The sequence below is a fragment of the Littorina saxatilis genome, linkage group LG4 (assembly GCF_037325665.1).
Source record: "Littorina saxatilis isolate snail1 linkage group LG4, US_GU_Lsax_2.0, whole genome shotgun sequence".
NCBI lineage: Eukaryota > Metazoa > Mollusca > Gastropoda > Littorinimorpha > Littorinidae > Littorina > Littorina saxatilis.
In genome coordinates, this window is record NC_090248.1 from 42,444,639 (window position 1) to 42,467,258 (window position 22,620).

The 22,620-nt window shown below is 41.1% G+C and overlaps 1 protein-coding gene across 3 annotated transcripts in view; it reads left to right on the forward strand.

Annotated features, from left to right (window-relative positions):
* The window catches only part of LOC138964782 (WASH complex subunit 4-like), a 54,965-nt gene that overhangs the window by 1,348 nt on the left and 30,997 nt on the right, over window positions 1–22,620 (forward strand). For all 3 annotated transcript variants that reach the window (XM_070336825.1, XM_070336827.1, XM_070336826.1), the window contains exons 3-18: window positions 652–817; window positions 1,888–1,955; window positions 3,462–3,544; window positions 5,759–5,801; window positions 6,350–6,453; window positions 6,777–6,897; window positions 9,831–9,948; window positions 10,474–10,762; window positions 12,613–12,730; window positions 13,691–13,816; window positions 15,465–15,572; window positions 16,917–17,007; window positions 17,810–17,865; window positions 18,879–18,958; window positions 20,129–20,234; window positions 21,178–21,294. In XM_070336825.1, coding sequence (XP_070192926.1) covers window positions 652–817; window positions 1,888–1,955; window positions 3,462–3,544; window positions 5,759–5,801; window positions 6,350–6,453; window positions 6,777–6,897; window positions 9,831–9,948; window positions 10,474–10,762; window positions 12,613–12,730; window positions 13,691–13,816; window positions 15,465–15,572; window positions 16,917–17,007; window positions 17,810–17,865; window positions 18,879–18,958; window positions 20,129–20,234; window positions 21,178–21,294 — 1,794 coding nt within the window. The remainder of the gene's footprint in view (window positions 1–651; window positions 818–1,887; window positions 1,956–3,461; window positions 3,545–5,758; window positions 5,802–6,349; window positions 6,454–6,776; window positions 6,898–9,830; window positions 9,949–10,473; window positions 10,763–12,612; window positions 12,731–13,690; window positions 13,817–15,464; window positions 15,573–16,916; window positions 17,008–17,809; window positions 17,866–18,878; window positions 18,959–20,128; window positions 20,235–21,177; window positions 21,295–22,620) is intronic.

The following is a 22,620-nucleotide window of genomic DNA, read 5'->3' on the forward strand; positions in this document are numbered from 1 at the left end:
CCAGTTTGAATCCCGGCCGTACCTGGTCTGTTATATGGTTGGAGATTTTTCTGTACTCCCATGTCAACTTATGCGCAGACCTTTTTTTTTCTTTTTTCTTTTCAACAATCTATTACTTTATTCTTTTTTCATTTTTTTTCAACATGTTTTTACTTCTTTTTGTCTTATGCGCAGACCTGCTAATGCCTTATCCCCCTTCGTGTGTACACCCAAGCACAAGACCAAGTGAGCACAAAAAAGATCCTGTAATCCATGTCAGACTCAGAGTTTGGTTGGTTACAGAAACTAGATAATACCATTACCAATCATGCATCCCCTGAAAGCATCGTATAACTGCCTGAGTGGTGGATAAAGACGTTCATACATGTTCAAACCGTGGGAGTTTCAGCCCAGGAACGAAGAAGAAGAAGAATGACAATAACTTGAACTACATGAAACAATAAAAATAAAAAACAAGACAGGTAAATTATTGGAATGTTTAATTCATGACAAAACAAAGCATTACATTCGTTTTGACTTTTGTTTTGTCATGAATTAAACTTTGCAATAACGTACTTTCCTTGTTTTTTTTATTCTGATTTTTGGAAAGTTGGCAGTCTATTTGTTTTTGGAATTCTTGAACCAACAATTAAAGAAAAGCGTGTGTTGCAGGTTCTGCCCTATGAGCAGACGACACTGCTGCAGCTGATCCGCACAGACAACAAGATCCTGAACAAGGTTCTGACTGTGGTGGCTGCACTGTGCTGTGAGATGGACGCTCTCAAACATGAGGCGGAAACCAAGTTCTACCCTGCGCTGCTGTTCTATGGAGAAGGGGGTACGGTAGAACCCTCATTCTAAGGCATGCACACACACACACAGACACACACACACACACACACACACACACACACACACACACACACACACACACACACACACACACACACACACACACACACACACACACACACACACACACACACACACACACACACACACCCAGACACACACACACACACACACACACACACACACACCCAGACACACACACACACCCAGACACACACACACACAGACACACACACACACCCACACACACACACGCACACCCAGACACACACACACAGACACACACACACACACACACACAGACACACACACACAGACACACACACCCAGACACACACACAGACACACACACACACACACAGACAGGCACACACCCAGACACACACACACACACACCCACCCAGACACACACACCCAGACACACACCCAGACACACACACACACATACACACGCACATGCACATGCACACACACATGCACAGACACACACACACCCAGATACACACAGACACACACACACACATACACACCTGTTTTAAGACCCCCCCCCGCCCCCTTTTAAGGCATGATTATCTGTTACATAATATCTGTAAAAATGTACCTCTAGTTTAAAACTCCCATTTTGTAAAGATCTGATTTTCTCAGATTTTGTCTTAAAAGAGAGGTTTTACAGTAATCTGCAGAGTCTTGGGAGTAGATTCCATCTGAAGTGCATACTGTATTTCAGAAATACTGTAAACTTACAGCTGTTTGATATGAAAAGTCCAAGATGTTTATAATTTGTCTTTGAAGTTGTATTTATTCAACTTAAAATATAAGTTTAAAGGCAGCAATTATGCATTAAAAGTGTGTTCAGTGTGCAGCGCAGGTCTGGTTGTGTGTGTGTGCGTACTTGTGTGTGAATGTGTGTGTGTGTACGCGTGCATGTGTGGGTGCGTGAAAGTGTATAACGGTATCCAAAACTCGTATTGTTTTGTTGTTTTATGTATAACCAGACTGATGCAATAGATTGTTAACAATTTGTGTGCACAAGTTTCTTTTTTCTTTTTTGATCAGAGCCAGAGAGTGGACTTGAGGAGGGAGATGCTCAAGTTCAGATGGGGAGGATGTTTCCTCTGCTTCAGGTACTATTTAAAACGGTATTTAAGGAATTGTAAACTTGTGTTCGAACAAACAAATGTTAAATTTGTAAGAATCATCTTTAACAAAGTAAGTCTGTTATGTTTCTTTGATTTGAAGAGATTTAAAAAAAACCACTTTTTTTGACTCACATGCGAAGCAAAAGTGAGTCTATGTACTCACCCGAGTCGTCCGTCCGTCCGTCCGTCCGTCCGTCCGTCCGTCCGTCCGTCCGTCCGTCCGGCCGTCCGGAAAACTTTAACGTTGGATATTTCTTGGACACTATTCAGTCTATCAGTACCAAATTTGGCAAGATGGTGAATGGTGACAAGGCCCCAAAAAACATACATAGCATCTTGACCTTGCTTCAAGGTCAAGGTCGCAGGGGCCATAAATGTTGTCTAAAAAACAGCTATTTTTCACATTTTTTACATTTTCTCTGAAGTTTTTGAGATTGAATACCTCACCTATATATGATATATAAAGCAAAGTAAGCCCCATCTTTTGATACCAGTTTGGTTTACCTTGCTTCAAGTTCAAGGTCACAGGAGCTCTTCAAAGTTGGATTGTATACATATTTTGAAGTGACCTTGACCCTGAACTATGGAAGATAACTGTTTCAAACTTAAAAATTATGTGGGGCACATGTTATGCTTTCATCATGAGACACATTTGGTCACATATGATCAAGGTCAAGGTCACTTTGACCCTTATGAAATGTGACCAAAATAAGGTAGTGAACCACTAAAAGTGACCATATCTCAAGGTAGAAAGAGCCAATAAGCACCATTGTACTTCCTATGTCTTGAATTAACAGCTTTGTGTTGCATGACCTTGGATGACCTTGACCTTGGGTCAAGGTCACATGTATTTTGGTAGGAAAAATGTGTAAAGCAGTTCTTAGTGTATGATGTCATTGCTAGGTTTAGTTATTTGACCTTGACCCTGAAGGTCAAGGTCATGTAAAGGTCAAGGTCAAGCATGTGAGTCGTATGGGCTTTGCCCTTCTTGTTTAAGTTGTTTATCATAATATTAATATAGTGGTGGTACAATCAAACCTGCCCTTGCAACTACCTCTCGATAACAGCCAACTGCCTATTGCGACCACCCCAAACCATCCCCAACAAGGGTTTTTTTCCTTTATAATTAACTTTTCCATAGCGACCACCAGTCTATAACGATAATTTTGGGTCGGTCTCTTGGGTAGTTGTTGCAGGCAGGATCAACTGTATCAACACCAATGAATTTCTCCCTCACTTGAAAGTTTGTGTTGATAATTTTTTTGGAGTAAGTTTATGGGATGGAAGTAGCCTTGCCAAGTGTGTAGATTAGTAGTCATCACTGCACATGAACATTACCTGGGAGTGTGTGTGCATGAATGTGTGTCTGTGTGTGTTTGAGTAAGTTTATAGACTGGAAGTAGCCTATTTGCCATGTGTGTGGATAGTAGTCATCACTACACATTAACATTACCTGTGTGTGTGTTTATTAGTGTGTTTGTGTGTTTGCAGGAGCTGTCATGCTTTGTGTCAAGGTCCTATGAAGTGGTGAAGAGCGTAGTGCAGCAGCTGTCCAGCCTCTACACAACCTCCAGGTAGAATTCATCTAAAAATTTGTTTGAATTTCTGTGACAGGGAGACTACTGCATCACCCTTCACAGCAGACTCTGCAGAGTTGTTTGACCGCTTGAGCGTGGGCTATTTATAGTAGCTTGACGTTTCTTGTGTGTCAGTCACTGGTTAGACACCTGTCAATTGTAGAGTTCTGTCTGTAATGGGGTCTGGCTGCTGCTGTCTCCTTTTATCAGAACCTTTTAAGAATACCCTTTTATATCCAAGTATCTCTTATTACCACCTTTAATTAGATGATCGAGAGTGTGCGGGGGGTGGGAGGGGAGTGAACCACTGTACATAAAGGGAAAGTTTGTGTGCGCGCCTGTTTTTTTAATTTTTTATCTAAGACAAATGTCGCCAATGTTTTTACAGAGTGACGTTAAATAAACGATTTTATCATCATCTCCTTGTATGCTCTTGGGAACCTTTGTGTACCCATAGCAATTTTTGTAGGGCTAAGAAATTAGCTCAAAAGTCTCAAACCTTTGACTGGTTTGCCTCCAAGGGTAATTCTTGTGCTTCGGGCACATGTCTTTTTTTGTTCATCAAATCATTGATTTTTTTTTTTACCATTTGTCAATCATTTTGCATGGATGTCAAGTTATAGGTTGTGAAGTAAGTTTGACAAAAATGATCAAAGTTAAAAAATTAAACTTTGTTAGGGCAGACATATATCTGTTGCTCAGTAGTGATACAGACGAAAAGTTGTGTGTGTTGTCAAAAACTTTTTGAGTTGAGACCGAAATGTGTTCCAACTTTGAATTATGAATTAACCAGATATTGCGAAGAGTGTAGTGTTCTGACCATGGACACATGGTCAGAATTTTGTATGAAAATGAACACATTATTAACATCAGTGTTGTTCCCGGACTGAAAGAACAATATGTCAATTGCTGGATTGAAAATATGCATAGGTCCAAATATCCTGGCTACAAAAACATGGTTCAGTCAGAAGAAGTCCTACATTAGGACATTGAAGCTGTGGTGTAATGTGACTTGTGAGTGAATGTGCTGAATGACAAGTTTGCTTGTTGACTGGTTGTTTTTAAACCTTCTAGAGGATCACATGTATCTGGTGGTTGTTTATAAAATGTTAACTATATTAATGCCTGTATTGTATGATGAATTGAATTCGATGTTTTAATGTGTATTAGGACCGGCACGGTTGGCCTAGTGGTAAGGCGTCCGCCCCGTGATCGGGAGGTCGTGGGTTCGAACCCCGGCTGGGTCATACCTAAGACTTTAAAATTGGCAATCTAGTGGCTGCTCCGCCTGGCGTCTGGCATTATGGGGTTTGTGCTAGGACTGGTTGGTCCGGTGTCAGAATAATGTGACTGGGTGAGACATGAAGCCTGTGCTGCGACTTCTGTCTTGTGTGTGGCGCACGTAATATGTCAAAGCAGCACCGCCCTGATATGGCCCTTCGTGGTCGGCTGGGCGTTAAGCAAACAAACAAACAAACAAAAAATGTGTATTGGGTTTAAAAGTCCTAATGTAGTATTATAATACAGTATGCCTGTTGTTAGTTGTTTAATTTGTTGCCCCACAGTCTATGTTACATCTTCGTTCTGTTTTAGATCTGTACGCTTTTATGTGAGTTCTGTTTTATTGTCCGACTTTTTATGTGTCTATTACTTATTTTACATGTTTTTTTCATCTTTTTAAAAAAAAAATTTCTAGATTATCTTATAACTATAAGTGGTCGTTGTCTATGAATTGTTTTTAATGCTTGTATGTTATTTCTTACAAGAAAACTTTTTATATGTAAAATGTTAAATTTTAATGTCTAATGTAAAGCGCCATGAGACTGCCATTCGGCGGTGAACAGCGCTATAAAAAAATGTTTTATTATTATTATTATTATTATTATTATTATTATTATTATTATTATGTCGAAACTTTCTGATGGTGGACAGACCAGGGATCAGAGCTATGTGTAGCGAACAAGAAGAAGAAGAAGAAGGAGAGCTATGTGTCAAATTAAAGAAGTATGCAGCAGTGGCTTAATTAAGACTAGCGTCTGAGAACAACACTGTATTGAAATATTAACGAGTGTAAAAAAAAAGTGTCCACTTCAAAAGGATGTTAGGTCGAGGTTACTTGTGAATGTGTTATTTTGTCCTAATTGAACGTTCCAAAACTGTAACCTTTCTTGGTTTTTGATGATTAAATTGTACTGTCAATTTATGTTTCAGGACTGGTGCACAGCTGATTGACGTCACAGATGTTCATTTCCAGGTAATGCCGTGACCATTGAAAAATAAGTGATCAAACAATGTTACTCTAATATTACTTGTGTGTACAAATTTACATCCCCTTTCTCCTTATGCCATTTGCATTCACCTTCTATTCCTCATTGAGCAATTCTGAGTGTGCGTGTGTGTGTGCACTTGTGTGTCAGTGTGTGTGTGCACTTGTGTGTGTGTGTGTGTGTGTGTGTGTGTGTGTGTGTGTCAACATGTGTGTGTGTGAGGTGTGGATGGAGGGTGAAAGGGGGGGGGGGGGGCATGGTTTAAACCAAGTAGGAGAGGCATACATCTGTTGGTTTGCAATGGTTTTTGTTCTTCTTTCTTTTGATGCCACTTGCCTATTTTGCAAAGTGACTATAAATCTGCCTGACCGTCGATCCTTCTGTCTTTTTGGTTAATTTTGGTTTTTTGAGTGTACGTTTGGTCTGACTTTGTTACCATAATAATGGTTTATTTATTGAGAAAACTGTACATGATTGTACAATGATTCTCGGACTGAAATATGTGTTGCTTATTTTTGGTTCATCTCATCAACAGACAGTGTTTGAGCATTTGGGAAGCTTGCTGAGTGTGTTGATCACCCTGGATCACATCATTGACCATCACGCCAACTTTCTGGACCACTGGACACTCTACAAAAGGTAGGTTTCTTTTTTGATGTAAAGGGTGACCCCCCCCAAAAAAGCAGATAACTTCTACATTTGTTGACCGAATTACTTCATATTTGGTGTACATTAATTTTGGTTTATGCATGAACTGCATCCACAAAGTGGCAAGTTTGTCAGTCAAATGGTCTGACTGTTGGGGTCCTTTTGGAAAAAAATATCCGAGTTTGGTGATTGGGTGAACAGTAGAAGGTTTGAAACTGAGCGGTAGCCAAACTAATCTGATTTAAGCCCTCCAGATTGTTTGCTTTTGGGTATAATGTAGAAGTTATTTCTATGTGTATGTGTGATTGTGACAGGATGGTGGCGTCAGTGCGACATGCCCCTGGCAAGTTCAACATCCCTGAAGACAAGGTGCGGCCCTTTGAGAAACTGATGATGATGCTGGAGGGACGGCTTCTTGACGGCATGATTTTCCAGGTAATACTGCCCTTTTCTGAATATTCACTTCTTTTCAGAATAAAAAAACAAGAATGGTAGGTAATTGGAATGTTTATTATTGACAAAACAAAATGTTACATTTTCTTGTACGTCAACCCAAATTGTATTAAATATACAAATAAATGAGTTCCGAGTTTTGGAACGTTGGCAGTCTGTCTGTTTTTGAGTAAGGAATGTTATCCTTTGCAATTAGGTCGGACATGTTTTACACATTAAATGGCTGCTTTTTCATTATATTTAGTCAAGTTTTGACTAAATATTTTAACATCGAGGGGGAATCGAAACGAGGGTCGTGGTGTATGTGTGTGTGTGTGTGCGTGTGTGCGTGTGTGTGTGTGTGTAGAGCGATTCAGACTAAACTACTGGACCGATCTTTATGAAATTTGACATGAGAGTTCCTGGGTATGAAATCCCCGAACGTTTTTTTCATTTTTTTGATAAATGTCTTTGATGACGTCATATCCGGCTTTTCGTGAAAGTTGAGGCGGCACTGTCACGCCCTCATTTTTCAACCAAATTGGTTTAAATTTTGGTCAAGTAATCTTCGACGAAGCCCGGGGTTCGGTATTGCATTTCAGCTTGGTGGCTTAAAAATTAATTAATGACTTTGGTCATTAAAAATCTGAAAATTGTAAAAAAAAAATAAAAATTTATAAAACGATCCAAATTTACGTTTATCTTATTCTCCATCATTTGCTGATTCAAAAAACATATAAATATGTTATATTCGGATTAAAAACAAGCTCTGAAAATTAAATATATAAAAATTATTATCAAAATTTTTTTTTCGAAATCGTTTTAAAAACACTTTCATCTTATTCCTTGTCGGTTCCTGATTCCAAAAACATATAGATATGATATGTTTGGATTAAAAACACGCTCAGGAAGTTATAGTGAAGAGAGGTACAGCAGTCCCTCTCATGAACGGACACCCTTGGGCCATAGCAAAACTGTCCGTACATTGCAGGTGTCCGGTCACGGGAGGGGTGACCACACCACCCCCTCCCCCATACACTCACACAGAGAAACACAAACAACAGGATTGAGTTTATGCTAATCACTTCTTGTGGCTACTAAACAATAACAATAAACTCCTAATACTTCTTTAAACGTTCTGTTAAAAGGATTTGTATGAAAAGTGTTGATAAGAAGAGATAAAATAAATCCTCAAGGTAGTGAACACACTCACCATGCACTGACATACGAAAGCAGCCACACAAACACAGCACAGAAGAGCGTGTGCAGATGCTTTGCAATAATAAGCTTGAAAACCAGTTTGAATAAATAGCAGCAGATAGAGCTGCATGACCATGTCATAATCATGTAATTTATTTTTTTCTTCTCTGGTTTTATTGACTGCATGCCGATCATGTGGCATGGCAGTGACTTTTCACTCTTCAGTCGGAAATACACTGTACATAACACAGCTCCCACTCTCCCTCACTAATGCCTTCCCCAAGCTGTGACAACTGATGCTTGGAAATTGTGTGGAAGAGTACACCTCTCTATTTCTCTCCAATGCTCTTCCTGCTGACATGCAGTGACACCGGACACCCACAGAGTTTGGCCAGCTACCCCTCCAACCCCCCCCCCCCCCCCTCTCTCTCACTCCCTCCAGCCTTGTACTGTTGGGGGCTGTGGCCAGAGAGGCCAGCTGCACTGTTCACTCAGAGCAAAACCAGTTGACTGTGTGTAACTTTTGACAAAGCAAGACAACTGAAGGGTTCACAGATTAGGCAACCGACTCACTGGTCAAGGCTGAGGGGAAACAAGAGTATCTTGTCAATGAAAGAGGTTACACACAGACACACGATGCTGAGAACTGTGGCCGGTTTTTCACTCTCTTTCGCTCAGGACCTGACTGTGCTTTCTGTTGTTTACGTCCAACAGACAAGAATAAAGAGCTCAGTGCAGTTTCATGTTGGCATCTTCGCATGTACTCCACTCCTGACCAAAACTACCCCTCCTACTGATGGGTACACGTGCACTCAAGTTATCAGAGACTGTCATCACGCCATTGCGGCCCTGATCTTTGTACTAAGAGCCGGACTGCTCTGTTATCGATTTTGTTGTGGTGAAAATTTGACGATGGTCTGTCCGTACATTGGAGGTATGACCTGCTGTTGGGACCGAAAATGGGTGTCCGCGTCCACGTTTTGCAGGTGTCCGTTTAAGGGGGGGCAAATATAGAAGGAAAACACTCCGTGCCGAGCAAATGTGTCCGTACATGTCAGGTGTCCGCTCACGCCGGGGGCCGTACATTGCAGGGACTGCTGTACAGAAAAGCGTGCTATCCTTCTCAGCGCAACTACTACCCCGCTCTTCTTGTCAATTTCACTGCCTATGCCGTGAGCGATGGACCACGAGTATACGGTCTTGCTGCGTTGCATTGCGTTCAGTTTCATTCTGTGAGTTCGACAGCTACTTGACTAAATATTGTATTTTCGCCTTACGCGACTTGTTACATTTCCAAAGTCATGAGACAGGTTTCAGTAAAAAAAATAATTTATTTTTATTTTACTTGTTTTGTTTTACAAAATGTGACTGAGTGCCCAAATTTGAAGCACAAGAATCACCATTGGAGGCAAAGCCATGCAAACAGCATTTAGATTTTAGAGCTAAAATAACAGCCTTATACAAAGTGCTATGGGTACACAAAGGTTCCCAAGAGCATATACAAGGCCAGGTGACACCAGCAGCCACACCCCATCACAAACAAGTTTCTCCACATCTCACGGGTGTGCTGTCTCTCGACGTACCAAAAACATCGGTTATACTATAAATAGCCCACGTTTTGGCAGGGAGACAACTCCGTCAATGCAGAGCAGCTGTCTGTGACAAGGGGGACTACTGCGTCACCCTGTCGCACATAGGTCTTGGTAACCATTGAGATTGAATGCTTGTTGTTTCAGAACTGTGTGGAGCAGCTGTTCGACAGCAGGGAGGTGAATGTTTCCAAGAACGGGCTGTTTGCAGAGGAGTTTGCATTCAACATCAGGGGATGGATAGCTGAACTGGAAACCAGAGTTGGTGAGTCCCTTGTTTTAAAACCCTGTGCATGGGCCCAACTCAATCTTTGTTGGTGTTTTTGTTATTTTTTAAACTTGTGCTATCTTTCTTGGTTGATTTGTGTTTTGCCTGTCACTGTTCTCATCCTCTTATTGTCAGTTCTTTAAACTTTTACTCAAATGGCAGACTAGTATACGCACATTTTTATCAGATTTGTGATATCTGTGATTTTGAGGGATTTTCTTTTTCTTGCCGAACAAAGTTGACCTGCACAGTTATGATCTGGTTTGTGATATTTTTGATTTTAAAGGAATTTTTTCTCGTTTTGCAATTTTTACGATCTGATTTTAATGTATTTTTATCCATCTTGCAGGGCAACCGAACAAAGTAAACTCATGCAGTTTTTAAGATCTGGTTTGTGATATCCTTGATTTTAACAGATTTTGTTTCGCTTTGCAGGAGAACCTAATGAAGTTGACTTGCACAATTTTTAACTGGTTAAGTGTTATGTTCTTGATTTTAAAGGATTTTCTCCTCGTTTTGCAGGAGAACCGAATGAGGTTGACCAACGCAAGCACCTGTTGGGAGTGACCTCCCTCTTCATCCTCCATTTCCAGATTTTCCGCGTGCTTGACAAGCGTACGTTCCGCACCGTCTGGGACCTGTACAAGAAAGTGCCATGCGTTCATCTCCTGGGAAACGTGGTATGGTTCGGCAACGAGTTTCTCTTGACCCGCCTGCCAAATGCTGCGCAGCTGCTGGATAGAAAGACACAGGTTGCAGCGCAGCAGCAGCAAGTGCAGTGGCTGCACGCCAAAAACCAAGGCCTGACAAGGTTTGTTAGTTGATCACTGAGTGTTAGAGTTAGGGACGGGGGTGGGGGTAGAGTTGGTGGTGGGGTAGGGAAAGGTGGTTGGAGATGGGGAAGATAAGGTGAGGGTTAAGGGGGGGGGGGGGGGGGGGATGTAAGAGCTGAAAAGTTAAAGTTGATAGTACATACTGATAGTTAAATAATAAATGAAATATAAAATGCTTATTGGCATAGTGGGAGTTCTTTAAATGGCTTTCTAGTGCTTATTAAGACTCACTTTCATTTTCCTGATGCCAAGTCAAACGTCGGATGTTTTTGACATTTACTAATTGCAATTGTTCAACAAGATATACTTGCTTTGACTGTTATGAAAAATAATCTTAGGGTGGGAATGGTGTGAGCTGATTTGAAATTGCATGTTAAGTTGCTAGTTGCTGTTTTGTAGAAGCATCCAATTCATACTGATTTAAATGCTGAAATCATGTTTCTTGCTCTCTGATTAACATGGAAACAGAACAAGGTATAACTTTTCTAACTCCTTCACTTATTATAATTTGCACCCCTTACCTTTCTGTTTGCCTCAGTTTTCTTCAATCGATCAACTTTGTTTTTCATGGACATTTTGGTTATTTTGTTGGGTTAGCTGTTCATCTTCAAGTTTCGTTTTCTTCTCACTGTATTTTGATTGTTAAGAAATGTGTTGATCTTTTTCTCTTCGGGAGGATTCCACTGTTTTTGTTTGGCCTTCTTTACTGTCTGGGTGTGCTTCAACTTTTTTCATTTTTGTCCATGGTTTTTGTTCCCCTGTATTATTTTCTTAGGCAGCATTTGTGTGGGTCTGTGTCTTCTCCTTTTATTTTGCCTGTTGGTTTGACATTTTGTTTTGCAATTTGCAGTTGCATTTACATGGTAATGCTTTTTTAAAATTGTATTGCATTGACTTTTTTTGTCAGTTCTGATGTAAAAGCTAGCAGGTGTAATTGATGGTGTGCAGTTGAAGAATAGATATTTTGGAGAAAGCAATTTGAGTAAATCTGCTGTGTGAAACAGTTTAAAAAAGATTGTCTGTATTTTATAACAACAAAAAATGAAGTAACCTTGAACATCATTTTAGTGCAGGTGGCTGATAACACCTAAACGTGCACACACTCGGGTAGCGCGACTCAATCATGTTGCTGCTAACTTTTGACTGGTAAAAAGCAACCCCCATAGACGTCGATGTTGGGAAATATCTCTGTTGGGTTTGTATGGGTTGTGAAAGAGTGACTACCCTTGCTTTTAGTGAGACACACAATCCACACATGCTCCTGTCCACGTGTTTCAGACAACACCCCCTTGCTAGTGACTGGCCTCACGAGGGGAAATGTTTGGATTGTGTGTCTGACGGGTTTTTACTCTTTCACAACCCATACAAACCAGACAGAGTTATTTCTGGAATTCATCTGTTTCCCAATAATGGGATGATAAAGTAATGCCAATGAAAAGAAACACGGGCGCAGTGGCATAGTGGATGAGACTCTGGCTTTCCAAGCGGAAGGTCGTGGGTTCGAATCCCGGCCACGCCTGGTGGGTAAGGTTGGAGATTTTTCTTATCTCCCAGGTCCACTTACGTGCAGACGTGCTAGTACCTAATATCCCCCTTCATGCGTACATGCAAGCGTCGGGTAAAGTGCACATGGACAAGATTCTGTGATTCATGTCATAATAGTTCAGGGGTTATAGAAACACGAAATACCTAGCATGCATCCCCTCGAAAGCGGCGTTTGGTTGCCTAAATGGCAAGGTAAAAATGGCTATACACATAAAAACTGTGGGAGTTTTAGCCCATGAACAAGGAAAAAAAAAATTAAATAATAGTGCTGGTGCTTCAACAGAGAGATGCAGAGCTACAGCAGCCAGGTGTCAGCGTGGATGGTACGCATGGAGTCCAACCTGGCAAGGGGCAACACCTTGATGGAGGACCTTAACAACAGGTGTACCCTCTTCATACAGGTGGGTCAATTAAGACTGCTTACAGGTGGTTATAGCCTCGCGCCCCCTAATTGGCGTAGAGGCGCGTCCCCCGGGTGGTGGATGGGGGAGCCTTCTCTACTAACTTCTGAGAGAAGGTCGCATCACTCTCGATGCCGTGAACCTAACTAGGATCTTTTTCTTGTTTCTTTATTTCTGCCTCCCCAAAGTCCTTTTACTTTCCTTTTCTCACCCATAAAATTCTTCACTTTTTACCCTTGTTAAGTGGTTCTTGTATAGAATATAGTCAATGTTTGTAAAGATTTTAGTCAAGCAGTATGTAAGAAATGTTTAGTCCTTTGTACTGGAAACTTACATTCTCCCAGTAAGGTCATATATTGTACTACGTTGCAAGCCCCTGGAGCAAATGTTTGATTGGTGCTTTTGTGAACAAGAAACACTTAACAAGTGGCTCTATCCCATCTCCCCCCTTTCCCCTATCCCATCTCCCCCCTTTCCCCGTCGCGATATAACCTTCGTGGTTGAAAACGACGTTAAACACCAAATAAAGAAAAAAGGTGGTTATAGGAGGAGAGAGAGAGGGGGTGAGAGGGACGCATGAAAAGGGGGATATTAGTGAACCACAGTGAACAAGAGAGATAAACTAAGATAAATATGATAAGATAAAATAAGATTTTTTTTTATTTACAAGGGTAATACATGCATTTTTTTTTACAATCAGCCCTCGCCCATGAGGGAAAAATGAGAGAAATAGCAAGAGAGTCGATCCAGAGAGAGATGGAGAGAGTGAGTGAGTGTGTCGATGACTGCAAAGGATGAATAAATCAATGAAATAATGCTGCTATCCAAAGATAAAGGAAAACAAAGGGAAGAAATTTGGTGCAGGTGGCAGTTTTTGGTACGCGTAAAAGAGTGTTGTTCTTTATCACGGAATTGAGCTGGGACTTTCATACTGAAATGATCTGTCCATGTATGTTTTAGGGTTTGCTGTATGCGTACAACATCAGCCACCTGGTGCAGACAGTGATGAATCTACATGTGGCGCTGCAGAAACCCATGACCAAGACTGCTGTTCTCTCTCTCTGCAGGCTTATTGAGCTGCTCAAGGTTGGTAGCTGTTGGGTATACACACACAGACACACAGACAGACATACACATGCACGTACGCACATCTTGTATGTATGTATGTACGCACACACACTATCATTGCACACACACCCACACACACACAGACATACACTCACATGCACACACACTATCATGCACACACACACCCACACACACACAGACATACACTCACATCATGCACACACCCACCCACACACACACAGACATACACTCACATCATGCACACACACTATCATGCACACACACACCCACACACACACAGACATACACTCACATCATGCACACACACTATCATGCACACACATACCCACACACACACAGACATACACTCACATCATGCACACACACTATCATTGCACACACACCCACACACACACAGACATACACTCACATGCACACACAAACACACAACCATACGCACACAGACATACACTCACATCATGCACACACACTATCATGCACACACACACCCACACACACACAGACATACACTCACATCATGCACACACAAACACACAACCATACGCACACAGACATACACTCACATCATGCACACACACTATCATGCACACACACACCCACACACACCCACACACACACAGACATACACTCACATCATGCACACACACTATCATTGCACACACACCCACACACACACAGACATACACTCACATGCACACACAAACCTCATGCACGTACGCATGTATACATGCACACACAAACACACAACCATACACACACAAGCGCATACACACGCACACATGCAGGTGCATAAAGTAAAAATCATAAATACTTTCACATTATATAGTTCTTGTGATGACATATAACGTGAATTACAATGATTTTCAAAATTCAATAGGTCTAAAGTAAGGCCTATTAAAAATGGATTAGCTTTATGTTTTGCAAGTTAAGGCAAACAAAACATCGAACAATTCCTTTTGATATTCTACAAGTGCCACTGTAATTGTGTAATAGACAAATTCTGAAAACAACTCTGTCGTGTTTGTGTTGTGGGAGAGTGACCTTTTCTTGCAAAACTTCAGCCTAACATTGGAGGGGCCAATCACTAGTGACGGGAGTGTCGGAAAACGTTCTCCCGTCCACATGTTTTACCCACACCCTGCGCCAGTGATTGGCCCCTCCAATGTTTGGCAGAGGTTTTGCAAGAAAAGGTCACTCTTCCACAAACCATACAAACCCGAGGGAGTTATTTCCAAAAATCTTCTATTGTCTGCACATCATACAAATGACTACTGTTAATATACAGCAGCGGCAATCAGCCATACAAAAGGCAGTGATGGGGTGTTTGATTGTGTGTGAATGTGTTTCAGGCCGTTGAGCACACTTTCCACAGACGCACCATTATTATAATTATGTTATTTGTAATTTTGACCAAAATATGACATTTTACACAGACCAAGACAGACAGTGTTCCTCCGGGACCGCGCCAATGACTGTCAAGATCTGTGAAAAATGGCATATTTTGGTCAAAAATACCAATAACATTTATGTACCGATCGATTTTAGTTATACTGTTGATATGCAGCAGGAGCAATCAACCATACACAATGTTGCCGTTGAAGGCACTGATGGGGTGTTTGATTGATTGTGTGTGAATGTGTTTCAGGCCATCGAGCACACTTTCCACAGACGCACCATGCTGGTGGCCGAGTCCATCAACCATGTCGTGCAGTTCCTGTCCTTCAAGGCTCTCAACGCCCTGGCCACTGCCAAGGTACAGTCAAACCTGCCCTTGCGACCACCTTTCGAAAGCGACCACCTGCCCACAACTACCACTCTGAAAGATTTCAACCGAGTTTTTCTTCTCTTTGATTCAACTTTATCCCCGAGTACGCTAGTACAAGGGCTCAGCAGACTTTAATTGTGTGTCTGTGTGTCTGTCTGTCTTTCTCCACTTAACAGCTTATTGCTGGGAAACTACTGGGCGCAGTTCGTTCAAAACTTGATACACTAACTTGATAATAGGTCCGATTGATCGTATTAAAACTTCATAATGTTACCTGGGACCTAAATGCGAAATAAACCACAAAAAAACGACTTGGCGGTGGGAGGAATTCGCGGAGCCACAGCCAGCCAGGCAGTCTGATAGAACAGCCGAACTCGTCACACATTGACGAGAAATATAGCGTCATAAAAAGATTACGTCACGGTCAAAAGTCTTTGACGTCTTTTTCTCTCGCGCGGTGTGTGTGTGTGTGTGTTCATTTTGTGCACATGTGTTAGTGTTACTGTTTGTGTGTGTGTGTGTGTGTGTGCGTGTGTGTGTGTGTGTGTTTGTGTGTGTGTGTGTGTGTGTGTGTGTGTGTGTGTGTGTGTGTGTTTGTGCTTTTTGTGTGTGTGTGTTTGTGTGTGTGTGTGTGTGTGAGTGGTTTTGTGAGTGTGTTTGTGTGTGTGTGTGCACGTGCATGAGTCTGTACTCGTGTGTGTGTGTGTTTGTGTGTGTGTGTGTGTGTGTGTGTGTAAGAAAGAGAAAGAAAGAGAGAGAGAGGGAGTGAGGGAGAGAGAGTGTGTCTGTGTGTGAATGTGTGTGTGCATTTTCACTGTGATCAAATAAAAGAGAAAGGCCAGTCACCACGCACATCCTCGGCTCGCATGCAATGTATTTATATAGCAAAGAGAATGCCTGTAATTCACACAGATCAATCACTTGGTCTTAAACGTTCACAAGACAAAAACGTTCATACTGGGGGAGCGAGCCAGTCTGAAGAGTACTCGGGTCCAGCGCGAGCGTTTTTTTTTATATATATAGCGACCACCTGTCTTTAACTAAAGGGAGTGGTTTGTCCCTTGAATGGTCGTTATAGACAGGTTCGACTGTATTAAGAACAATGTACAGATATTACAAACGAAACAAGACTTTCCATATTTATTTTCTAACCCCAACATCCACCCTTTGTTTAGATTCCTTGCATATTCTTGCTGTTATCAAATACATGGTTTCTTTTCAAACATTTCATTATAAGTGATAGGTAATTGGAGTGGGGGGGGGAGGGGGGGGGGGCTCTATGCCTTAAAAACAGGGACTGTTCCACTGAGAAATGTCCACTTGCTATTTCAGAAACGCATCACGTCAGACAAGAAATACAGCGACAGGAGACTGGATGTTTTGTCTGCCCTGGTGCTGGCTGAGTCTGCCCTCAATGGGCCAGGTAAGATGTCAGAATTGTAGCGCATCACCTGTTTGACAATGGTTCTGTTGTGCTTTGTGTATTCTTCAAACAGCCAGGTGAAGATAGAGACTGCATGAAACATAGATTCGCTCATACAGTGGAACCCCCCTTTAGCGACCCTCAAAGGGCGGGGATGTAGCTCAGTCGGTAGCGCGCTGGATTTGTATCCAGTTGGCCGCTGTCAGCGTGAGTTCGTCCCCACGTTCGGCAAGAGATTTATTTCTCAGAGTCAACTTTGTGTGCAGACTCTCCTCGGTGTCCGAACACCCCCGTGTGTACACGCAAGCACAAGACCAAGTGCGCACGAAAAAGATCCTGTAATCCATGTCAGAGTTCGGTGGGTTATAGAAACACGAAAATACCCAGCATGCTTCCTCCGAAAACGGCGTATGGCTGCCTAAATGGCGGGGTAAAAAACGGTCATACACGTAAAATTCCACTCGTGCAAAAAACACGAGTGTACGGGGGAGTTTCAGCCCACGAACGCAGAAGAAGAAGAAGAAGACCCTCAAAAATATGAGAAAACCGGGTCTCCAAATGGAGGGAGTCTTTAATGGAGGTACATTTACCGAGGTTATGAACAAAACATCTCAGAAAGGAGGATCTTAAAAAGGAGGAAGTCTTAAATTGGGGGGTCTTAAAAGGGGGGTTCCAGTGTACTGAGTAGGAGCTTCTTATTTCTTGCATATATTGGGCAGTGAAATGATTTCACTGTGATGTCTGTGAGAGGATTTTGTTTTTTTCTTTTGTATAAATCGTTCATTATTAAATGTGTTTACAGGAACAAGAGAGAGAAGGCTTATACTGAGGCTGGCTCTGGGGGTTGGAACAAAAATGGTAAATGTCTGAACAAGCTCTCATCCGTTTATCCTTAGCTTGGTCTGCTTCATCATATCCTCATGGGTGGGATTCTTCCGGTATATGCCGGAAATCCAGATTTGATTATGGCCTTCTTTTTTTTTCTTCTCTTTTTGTGTGTGTGTGTGTGTGTGGTTCGGTTGAGGTTCAGGATTCATGACATTTTTCAGTCTCACCCATGTATCCTGTCTCTCATACATATTTCACCTGAGTGTATAAATCTTGGTGTGAACTGTTCTGTTCTTTGGGGACTTTTGGGTTGGGATTGAGGTACAGTGATATACAGGGGAACCCCCCTTTTAAGACCCCCAAATTAAGACTCCCTCCGTTTTAAAGGTGGTCGTCTACATTTTTGCTTTTTTTTCAATAATCTTATGGTTAGATTTTGCTAAAAAGTTATGTCAGATGATGAATGAACCATGGGGAAAAAAGTTATAGAAACAAAAATATATGTAAAAAAAGATTTTATTTTTGGGTAGCGTGACTCACGCTTCCAATATTTTGTTTTCTGTTTGCTGAGAACATGTGCTTTGCCTAAAAATACTGACCAATCAAATTCATGTCACTGTGCTTATAGCCACGCCCAAACAAGTGCAGCAACAGTTTGACACTGGAGCGCTGTCCACGCTTTTTTTTAAACGCACGAAATGCACGGGATTTGAGAGGAGTTTTGCGCTTGGCATTTTCCAAATAAGGATATCCTACTATGAGTACTACGCTGGAATACTACAATGAATTTTCAAACGGCTACACTGGCTTCGTCTTTCCTGATCGAAAGGGGGTGTATTGTTGATATTTGTAGATAATAGACTCTGCATTTTAATGGTCAAATGGCGATTTCGGTATAAAAATGTAGACAAGGACCTTTAAGACCTTGTTTTCTCAGATTTGTGTAGGTCTTAAAAGGGGGATTCCACTGTACAATGTATGAGAAGTTAAAACAGACCAGTTGAGTGATGACTGTTATGATTTCGTCATGTTGTGTTGAGCAGAAAGCCTTCAAGGATGATGAAAAGGTCAGCCTGGATGACACACTCAAGAAGCTCGACCTCATCTGCACCTTCAGAGAAAAGTTAGTTGTTTTGTATAATGAGTGTTGTCAGTCCCAGCGATTTTCAATGCGGTAACCAGCATTACAACCAGATGTAATACCGATCCTTTGTATTTGTGAGTTCTTGGTATGGTATTATGGGTCAATTTGTACAGATGCCTATGTGTGTGTGTGTATTTGTGTGTGTGTGTGTGTGTGTGTGTGTGAGCCCCGTTAAGCTGCCTTTTGCAAGTTTACACACCCTCATAAGGATGCCGGGTCGGTATATCCTGCCGGCAGCATAGGAAAATATTGTCAAAAGCCGTATAAAACGGTCAATAAATACCCCTAAATTAAGTTTCGTTTCGTTTTACGTCAGGCAGGAAAGTGGAGGTAAAATGTCACGGATGCATGTTTTTTACACACCTCGTGCGTAACACGTGACCGCGCATACGCTGTAAAATTCCTCACACAAGGTCACACAAGTTCGGCGCGCCACAAGTTCAGTTGACACTGAAAATGGACGCCGTAGTTTGGAGAGAGCAGCGGCAAGAGCAGCGATGTGACCGAAAGAGGCCGGTATATTTAATTTGGATGATTTATGTTTATAATATACGAAAGTGTGTGTGTGTGTGTGTGTGTGTGTTAGTAGGAGCACCGTTAAGCTGCCTTTTGACCACTTTATGATAGTAAATGTCAACATACACTACATGGCATCTCTATTCATGTAAAATGTCAGCTTACCTAAAGTTTCAAAATAGGCGAATGATTTCTTTCCAACTTCATTTAGAATTACAAAATAAAGTTTCATCTCAAATCTGGACAGAATCGGCCTGTAAACTCTGCCCATTTTTCCCGGCATCTTAATGATTGTGCAAAGTCACTGACCGGATAACGTGGCTCACACCAGTATGTGTGTGTGTGTGTGTGTGTGAGTGTGTCTGTCTGTGTGTGTCTGTCTGTCTGTGTGTGTGTGCATGCTAGCGTGCGTGCGTGCGTGCGTGCGTGCGTGTACATGTATGCGTGTGTTAGCTTGCATGTGTGCGTCTGTGTTTGTATGTGTGTTTCTGTACATTGTTATGCACCTATATCTTTCTCCATTAGTAAGACAGTAATTGGTTTAAGATTCTTCATGCAATATATCTGTGTAATGAGATGTTAGTATTTATCAACACCTGGCAATGTAGTATTTGTTCCTGTTGTATTTGACAGGTTGAGAGGTGCGTGCGACTGCAGCTTTATCTACTGGCATCGCGTCATCTTCCCCATCTACCTTGACGACATGTGTGATAATGTCACAGACACGCACAGGGTACAGGTAGGTCAAAAGGTTTTCTTTTTCTTCTTCTTTGTTCATGGACTGAAACAACCAACATTTACATGTATGACCGTTTTTACCCCACCATTCAGGCAGCCATACACTGCTTTTGGGGTAAGCATGCTGGGTATTTTCGTGTTTTTATAACCCAACGAATTCTGATATAAATTACAGGATCTTTTCCGTGCTCACTTGGTCTTGTGCACACACGAAGGAGAATAAGGCACTATATATATATATATATAAGCAGGTCTGCATATAAGTTGACCTGGGAGAAGGGACAAATCTGTTGTTCAATAGTTATGTGCTTTTGCATTGCAGAGATATTTATCAGGAGAAAATAAAGTTACTGAAATATTGAAGAACTTTCTAATACTTACAGGACAAAATGTTAAAAGTATGGAAGCGTTTAGTTGGAAAAGTATGGAATTTGCTGTGCACAATTGTTGGATTTTACAGTGGAGAGACTTTTTATTGCTGATCGAATCACTTTCCTTTATAGTTGCTTTTGTACTGTGAACAGAAGGCTTAGCTCTTGCCATTTTTGTTGTTGTTTGTTCACAACTGTGTTCATTGCTTTTTGCTATTGTAAGGCCGTTTATTTGGTTTTCTTTTTTATTTGCATTGTTGTTTTGTGTTTCTGTTGAATGTTGTTCGTATTTGATGATTAAGATTTTTTAAGTTCCTGTATGTGTTCTCAGTATTTTCTTTAATTATGCTTGATGCTATAACTGTTAACGCTTTTTACATGATTTTTATGGATACAAAAATAGCTACATGTATTTATAGAAAAGTGTTTTTAATTTACACTGATACTGATAGTATTATTATTACCATGTTTTTTTGAAGAATGAAGTGATAAAAAATCAGAAAGGAACATCAGATATAAACTAAAAATTGTCTGCATTTTACGTTTGAAGAAATGATGAATCTATGATTTCAGTACATGTTTGGTGCTTTGAGAGACTGTGTTGTGCCCATGGCACAAGTCAGACACTTGCCGTCATCACAAGTCCTGCTGGATGCCTTCAACAGAGAGATATCCAACCACCTCAAGGAAGTGAGTGTACACATTCACAGTTATTTTGCTACAGTGGAACCCCCTTTTAAGACCTCCAAAAATCTGAGAAAATCAGGTCTTAAAAAGGGGGGTAATTTTACAGAGGTTATGAATAGAAAATCGGAGAAAGCAAGGTCTTAGAAGGGGAGAAGTCTTAAAATGGGGGTAATTTTACAGAGGTTATGAATAGAAAATCAGAGAAAGCAAGGTCTTAGAAGGGGAGAAGTCTTAAAATGGGGGTAATTTTACAGAGGTTATGAATAGAAAATCGGAGAAAGCAAGGTCTTAGAAGCGGAGAAGTCTTAAATTGGGGGTCAATTAACAGAGGTTATGAACAGAAAATCGGAGAAAGCAAGGTCTTAGAAGGGGAGAAGTCTTAAAATTGGGGTCAATTAACAGAAGCTATGAATAGAAAATCGGAGAAAGCAAGGTCTTAGAAGCGGAGAAGTCTTAAATTGGGGGTCAATTAACAGAGGCTATGAATAGAAAATCGGAGAAAGCAAGGTCTTAGAAGGGGAGAAGTCTTAAAATGGGGGTCAATTAACAGAGGCTATGAATAGAAAATCGAAGAAAGCAAGGTCTTAGAAGGGGAGAAGTCTTAAAATGGGGGTCAATTAACAGAGGCTATTTATAGAAAATCGGAGAAAGCAAGGTCTTAGAAGGGGAGAAGTCTTAAATTGGGTGGTCTTGAAAGGGGGTTCCTCTGTATTTTGCTGCAGCTGAACCCCCTTTTAAGACCTAAGCCCCCCTTTTTTTAAATCTTGATTAAATTACATATCTTACCCAACTCACATATAGCAATTAAGGGGAGGTGGGCCAGTGCACTACCTTTTTTTTAATTTTGAATGTTTTATTGTGTCTGAATGTTATTTTATGAAAGAAATGAACAAATGATGACAAAGAATAGTCACTTTTTGTATTTTCGGTTGCTGGTTTTTGTTTTACGCGACAAAAACAGTCAAAATACAGACAAAAGTGGAGTACAGGAGATACACGGATTTTCATCAGATGTGATTGTCACACTTCTAATTATTGTTTTATTTTATCCTTCTGGGTATGCTCTAGGGGATTACGAAGCAGATCTTGTTTATTATATTTATATTTGGAGTTAGGAACACTTCTTTGTTACAACTGTCAAACTTTAGGGTAACGCTTGCGAAATTATTTTTTGAAATAATCTGGATATGACTATAATAAAATTTCAGCAAAATCCCTTCGTAATCCCCCAGAATGTTATATTTTGCACAAACTACAAAAGAAAATATTGCTCTAGCTAAATTACAGCCAGAGAAATCGCGTAACCCAAGACGTAACCGTAGGCAAAAT